Source organism: Thamnophis sirtalis, unplaced genomic scaffold, assembly GCF_051295495.1.
Source record: "Thamnophis sirtalis isolate CommonGarterSnake01/CBP01778 unplaced genomic scaffold, rThaSir2_p1.2 scaffold_3, whole genome shotgun sequence".
In the NCBI taxonomy this organism is placed as follows: Eukaryota; Metazoa; Chordata; class Lepidosauria; order Squamata; family Natricidae; genus Thamnophis; species Thamnophis sirtalis.
Genome location: NW_028261383.1, coordinates 58,665,413 through 58,672,686, shown reverse-complemented (window position 1 = coordinate 58,672,686; position 7,274 = coordinate 58,665,413). Strand labels below are relative to the sequence as shown.

The 7,274-nt window shown below is 37.1% G+C and overlaps 1 protein-coding gene across 1 annotated transcript; it reads right to left on the bottom strand.

Annotated features, from left to right (window-relative positions):
- Positions 1–521: 521 nt before the first annotated feature.
- Positions 522–7,062, bottom strand: TRH (thyrotropin releasing hormone). The gene is made up of 3 exons (XM_014068633.2): positions 6,898–7,062; positions 5,694–5,909; positions 522–2,913 (listed from the first exon to the last, which is right to left on the bottom strand). Exons 2-3 carry the CDS (start codon positions 5,893–5,895, stop codon positions 2,444–2,446), a joined length of 672 nt encoding a protein of 223 aa, XP_013924108.1. The 5' UTR covers positions 5,896–5,909; positions 6,898–7,062; the 3' UTR covers positions 522–2,443.
- Between the last annotated feature and the right edge of the window lie 212 nt (positions 7,063–7,274).

The window sequence follows — 7,274 nt, the reverse complement described above, 5'->3', positions numbered from 1 at the left end:
TCAAATACTGGAATTCTGTTATCATGTCCCCCCTAGTCCTGGTTTTCTCTAGACTAGCCAAACCCAAATCCTGCAATCTTTCTTTATATGGTTTAGTCAGAACACATTTTTAGAACACTTGCTAAACTGTTAATTAGAATCTATGAATCTTATGTCAACTAATTCAGTTAAATGTTTGCAGGACAGAGAGTAGGAATATCACTATTATCTGGTACCCATTAAATGTTTCAGCCCCAGTACTGCAAAGATGCTACATTTGTTTGTGTTGTATTTTTTAAACTTGTATCAAAAAGATTTCAAACAGAAATCTATTTTTGCACAAAACAGCTTTCCATATGAACATTTGATTAATATTGTATAAAAATATATAATCATGTCATACAAAAGTTTTGATTTAAAATATCAAGTTTGATCCCTTGTTATCTTGAGTCCCTTCCCCCCCCCTTTTCAGTCTCGAAGTCAATTTTAATTTGGTACATTGTTTATTTACTTTCTTTCTGTACAATCAAAACGAAAGCTGATTTGGAACACTATAATTTTATTTGGCAAGTAAACACTTTTAATTCACAGAAAGTGAATACATTTCTTCTGAGCATGGTAAGCAGTTTCCCACATTTTTAAATAAAATCCACACAATAAGATGAAGATGTCTACTAATTCCTCTTTTAAATTTTCATTGTTGCTGTTACCGATCTTTAGTTTGAATTGAAAGATTTACTTCCACTTTATTTGAATCTAGCTGGAACCAGGAATTCTTGGCTATAGGTTTTTCATACTGATACTTGCAATAATAGGAAAAGTTTAATTGCTAAAACAGACATCTTTCTCAGTGTACATTTCCACTCCATTGGACTTCCATTTGCTCCATCTTAGCAATGAGCATAGAGAAACTTCTTATATTATCACAACTTGATACCTGGTAATTTCACAGCCTCCCCCAACTTAGAAGGTATCAGAATGGAAAATATTGTCACTGGAAACTATAATTTGAAAACCACATTGCTACATAGAGAGGTATATTCTATCAATATGGAAACAAATAATATACATTATGATAGTTGGAGAATATCAAATATTAGCCATAGGTCCTCTGTCCTTCCACAGTTGGATTACTGATACATGTGGAATAAGTTTCTTTTAAAAAAAAAAAGACACTGTTCATTTCTCATTCCAGAACTAAATGGATAATATAAGCAATTGATATTCTATTGTCTATTGCTAATTCGCTCCATCCATATCTTCAAATCTTTTTGTGTTTCTGCTTAATTAATAATAACTTAATTTAGAAAAGGATCACTCAAGTCTAAGGGTCCAGAGATCATTCTTAGTACAAGGACTAAGATAGCCATAGGAAGTTTCCAACTCCAGCTACTACAAAAGCCTATAGTGCTCATCCTCCAGAGATTATGACATCCACACCTTGGTGATCCTAAATCATATGTGAGCCCTCCTCAAGACCTCCTGAAGGTCTGCAAATGTGTTGGACTATAAAGAGTCAACTAGCATAGATATGTAGATTGAGAACAATGAGAATTATACTTCAACTCATTTCAACCACAGCAGACTGGGAAGATCTGATTTAAGCAATGCAACCAAACAGGCCTGATAATATGATTTTGATCTTCATGGTGAATAGGTAATATCTAAAAAGCCATTGTGTTGATTCCTTCTTTAATCCATCCATATTGTAGATGGGTGGATTATCGCAGTGGATACTAACCACAATATTCCAGTGGATCTGCAGTACATACTCAATATTGTCTTTGTGACAAGTATCTGATTGTGAACTCTTCCTTTCTTTTATTCACTTCCGATTTATTAAGTACCTGGAAAGGTCCTGCTTCAAAGTAACTTTGTTATAATCATTTATCTTTTACAATTAAGAGTGTAGACCAAATAATTCCCATTACAGACGTGAATTATAATAACCATGATCTTCTACACAATCCTTGCTGAATTACAGTTCTCCATTTGTAATTTAATTCATATATGTAATGAGAGAATATTCAGACTTGAATAGGAAGCATGACTCTTTGCTGCTGGTGCACCAGAAGTGAGCAGCAAGATTAGCTCTAATTAGTCTCCTAGTATGACAATCCCCACCTTCTCCGTGTATTTATCATTGGCCCATGCACAGTTGGGGGGAAAACGGTACATTAGTATGGCTTTTTATGAGTAAGTTCATTTTACACAAGTATCAAACCCAACTATCTGTCACTCAAGGAAACACTTCAGTCTTTTCTTTAAAATGAAATCCACATGCCCATGGACTGCTAAATCTGGATTATGGTATTCCACCATTCTGTGTGATATTCCTTATAAAGAATTACCTGCAGAGAAGTCAGCAAGCAGAAGGAGATGAGGAAGTCATTCAGAAATCATCCAGAAGAATGAAACAATGAATACAACAAACACACAGACACAGACACACAAACAATGTTTCTCATTCCTCTGCTTCTATTTCACCATCCAACAAAGAGCTTCTTCCAGGGTGTTGCCTCTTCTCTTCACTGTGGGCTTTGCTTATCTTATCTAGCAACTCTAGCAGCAGGCTACCTTTCCTGCAATCAGAGGACTCCTGGGGGTCACAGAGAATATTATTGTCTGGGGTCTGTGAACCCAGATACCTCTTGCCTGGATGCTGCCGCTTCTCTAAGGTTTCCTCACTCTCAGTCTCATCATCCCAACCTTGCTTGCCAGGGTGCTGTCGCTTGTTGTAAGGCAAGTACCTCTTGCCCGGATGTTGCCTTTTGGATAATTCATTCAGATAAGCTAGCTGGCTGCTTGGAATGCTGAGGATTTGATCCGAGAGAGATCTTCTGCCAGGATGCTGCCTCTTCTCCATATCCATTACCATCCTCTTTCCAGGGTGCTGCCTTTTGGTGAACCAATCCAGTTGAGAGGCACCCGGCTCTGTACAAAGAAAGGCTTCATATTACTGCTCATTTGGAAATTGGCAAATTGTTGTTCTTGTTGCAAGTTATAATTACTCAGTTTGACTCAGGAAGAGTTAGGCAAAATTGGTTAAAAAAAAGAGCATGGTCAAAACAAGGGTTTAAAAATACAATATTTGAAGGTGTATTATAAATAAGTGAATAGATGTAAGAATAAGATTCTTTATTTCATGGAGCTGACAAGATCTTCGAGAATATGTTATGGGTATCTTTGTGAAATGGCTATTGTAATGGGGCTTGTTCACTTCCAAAATGGCTGCCATACTAGCAAACTGGTATTAAATACCAGTTTACCAGAATGTCTATGGAGGTTCCTAGTCATGGTTGTCCCAAAGATGCTTTTTTTTCCAAGAGGCAACTGGACTTTCTTGTTTGTCTTTGAAGATGTTTCACTTCTTCAGTTTCTCTTAGATGAGAAATAAATCATCTTCAAAGAAAAAACAAGAAAGCTCAGTTGCCTCTTGGAAAAAAAAAGCACCTTTGGGAATTTACCAGAATGTTCCCTGCACTCCTCAGGCCCTCTCCTCCCCCAGGTTGCTCCTCCCAGTTTACAATTGCCTTTACTTCTTGGGCAGGTGGGCTTTGGGACTTTGAAGTATTGAATTGTAGCTGCCCATCATTGGACACAGACAAGTGTCCATAGACCTATGAGTAGATTTCCTTGAAAACGGATTCCAATTTCAAGAACTCAAGAAATATCACAAATACCTTCTCCAATATTTGACTGAAATGTGAGACCAAAGAACATTACTCAAAATGATTGATTAGATAGATATTTGGGAAAGTGGAAGAAGAATTCCTTTGAAGTATTGGCTTGAGATATCAGTATTAATGTTGAACTCCTTCAGTATCAGTAACACACTGACATTAACATAATGTGCAGTTCTCATGTGAGATTCCATACATTCGTCAAGCATGGTCTTATAATAAGTGTTAAACTATTCACACAGAGGTTTGGCTACAGGCACAAGAAATACAACTTTGTATATTCTAATGGCAAGGAACAATTTTCTGACATTCCTCACAAAATGTTGTTCTACAGGAACATCATTTTAAACATGGCTGTTTATAAAAAGAATGCCTTCCTCCATTTAGATAGAGAATCAGAAAGGAGATTCAAACATACAGTATGCGTAGAGTTCCTTGGATATATTTGCCATCCTTTGATGTGCCATCAACTCCATTATCAGTATAATCAGTCAGTATGACAGAATGGAAACAGCAACCCTGCCCTATCTGCCATTCGGTCATATGACTTCCCAGGCAAACTTGTAGGTAATAGCAACAGTCTGGTAAAATAACCAAAAAAAGTTTTTTTTCAGACACAAAAGAAAACTTTCTTAGTCAATTCAAGTTCTCACCGGGGGCAGCTGGAGCTTGAATTGATTAAGAAGCTGGCATGACATTGGTTGTAAAGAAATTGGAAAGGGAGAAAAAGAAGAAAGATAGAAGCAAAACGCAGGCTGTAAAAGATACCCAGGCGATTCAAGATCATCTAAGTGAACCTGGCATGGAGCCACTATAGGATCTGTCTGTCCTGCACAGACAACCTGTAGGATCTAAAGGATCTAAAGACACCAGAGGGGAGGGATGTCCAGCTACGTTTCGATTGGAATCTTTAATTAAGTCACTGGAGAATTTAATAGCAATTGCATTTTAAGACAGGAGCAGTGTCATGTTATCAGAGGCAAAAGCATTGCTGACAGGGATCTAATTAATCCCAGAATGATAGCACAATTAAGTCATTAAACTTGTCCGCATTCTCTTTTCCTTTGAAGGCAGACAATGGATGGAGACAAAGAGGAAGAATTATAGGTCTGTCATAGGCATCAGCTGGGTTCTGCTTGCTTGGTTATCAGACTGGAAAAAAATAAAGCTTTAAAAAAAACCTGATGTCTTTCTATTTTTGTTACATTTGGGAGAAAAGTAATGGTAAATATGGTTCACATGAAGGCCTTTGGGTTCTGGATTTTGCCTGATCAATCCTAAAAATTTATGACAATTGGCCCATCCATAAGGTAGAGGGAGCCCTGTGTAGAGATGTTGAGAAATGTTGGGAAGCAGAAATTGTACCTTTCTGGGTATTGCATCAAAGCCTCAGCTGCCTATTTCTTTTAGAAAGCAGAGATATACATGTCACTTAGCACAGTCTGACCTGTGCCGAATAAGCTACCCTGTTGCATCCCAGAGAGTGTAGTGAAAAGCACTACACCACTATTACCATTTAAAAAAAAAATCAATAAACAATCTAGTCAGCTGAATCTTGACTTTCCTGAATATTAGCTGTTCTTCGGAGCTCTTTCCCAACACCGCTAGGAAGGGCCAAATATTAAAATTTAAAATTATAATATTGGCATGTTTATTTGAATGTTGGGTGTGGTAGAAAATAAAATATCTTTTTTTTTTCCAGAAAGACTGGTCTAGCCTTCCCAAAATTGGCACTCCCCGTAGATGTTGAATTACAACTCTCAAAACCTCCACCAACATGCAACTGAAATACTTAGGATTCCAAATTTGCTTTAAGATATAACACAACTTTTCTCCATCTTAGCAACCAAGAAAAATGTACCTTATATTTTAACAGTTGTCTCTCCCCGCTTCCCCCCCACCCCTGCTTTAAAGGGGGAAAAATACTATGAAGACTTTTCTGGACAGAAATTGTGCATGTAAACAAAAACAGGAACAAGAAAGTAACTTCATCGGTTATGTAACCCTAGAAGTTCTCACGTTTATATTTACCTTTATCCAGATGCTCTTTTGCATCTTCTGCTTTTCCGAAAATGGAACTTAAGATGAGGCTCTCTGCCTCTGGGGAGAGATCATCAAAGAGACTCTTTTCACCATTCTCATCTTCTTCTGGAAATTGCTGCCCCAAGTTGACACACACACTAGTAAAAATCAGGAATAGAAACAGCAGCCGCCGCCAAATGGAGATGGACATGGCAAAGCAAGATCCTATGGGCAGAATGTAGAGAAAACAGGTTTTTTTTTAAAGTGTAGAAAATGCAGCATTCCTAATCACTTGGGGAGAAGTGGTGTGTTGAGGAGACACATGAAAGCTCTTCTATTTTTATTCACTTCTAATGAAAATATCCCTGGGGATGATTACTTATCACTTTAATTTTCTGCAAGCTCATTTAGGTTTGCTTAAAGATCTTCATATGAATTTGATGGTCCTCTCTGAACAAAGATAACGACTATAGTATGAGAAAACAGTCTGGTTTATTCTTCTTTACGCATGTGGTTTATCTGAAACCTATTCACATTAAAGATGTGAATAGGCTATATAAACTTTGTATCAATACATCAGAACAAGTTCTGTGTCATGTTATATACACCATTTCTTTTAAATGCTTATATTTGAAGTAGAATACCTGTACAGAATTATTACAACATGAATACAATGCTTGTATCATACTGTGCTGCCAAATGATGCTTTAAATCCACATGGCTTAATTTCAATTTTCATTAAAACCGCTCAGTGTTTTTTACGTCAGTCAAATAGATTCTAATGTTTTCAGAACATTTGAAAATGAGAGAAAAGCTGTCCTTTTGTGAACACGTAACTAAATGACTTAAAACACATTTTAACTTTGCTGGCAAAGTTAACAGTAGTTGCAATTTTTAAGGTCTATCTGATTCTGTGTTGTGAGCAAACAATTAACATTTATCCTTTTAAACAGAAGAGATAAAGAGAGACAGAGAGGGAGGGAAGGAGGGAGAGAGACTGTCATTTCCATACATCTTCAGATTGAAAGTGTTACAAGATTAAATTTGGAAGGTATATTTTTCCAATCCAGTAAATAGCCTGCTTTATTAACTACTCAGAACAATTGAATAACAGCTGTACACAACTAGATAAATCTGTGAGGTGTTCATATAAGAAAGGAAAAGTTTAATAGGCAAGACAGCCTGCAGAGGGAAAGTAAATGGAATTTATTACCTTCCTTCCAGGTGCTTTAATCCTTGGCTCAGGTTGTGGAAGAATTGCGTCGGCTCACTATTTTTCTGTAGCTACTTACACGTTTCAGCTTCAAAGTTGCCTTCCTCCCTTGAATCGCAGATGACATCCACCAGAAGTGCTCTTGAGTTCCTTTGGGTAGATTAAGTCTTCTTCCCTTCTTATAGAGAGCTGCCTCTAGACCAATTATGCAAATAGTTGTGAGGTAATATATGTGATGTACTGTGTTGCTCCTGCCTCCTTTCATTGATGTCAGGGATCTGAAATTTGTGCGCATGTTAAAATTCTGACAGTTGTGAGCTGACCTCACTTCGCGAAGGGTTGCTAGAAAAGAATTGCTTCAGGAAATAAGATAAGAT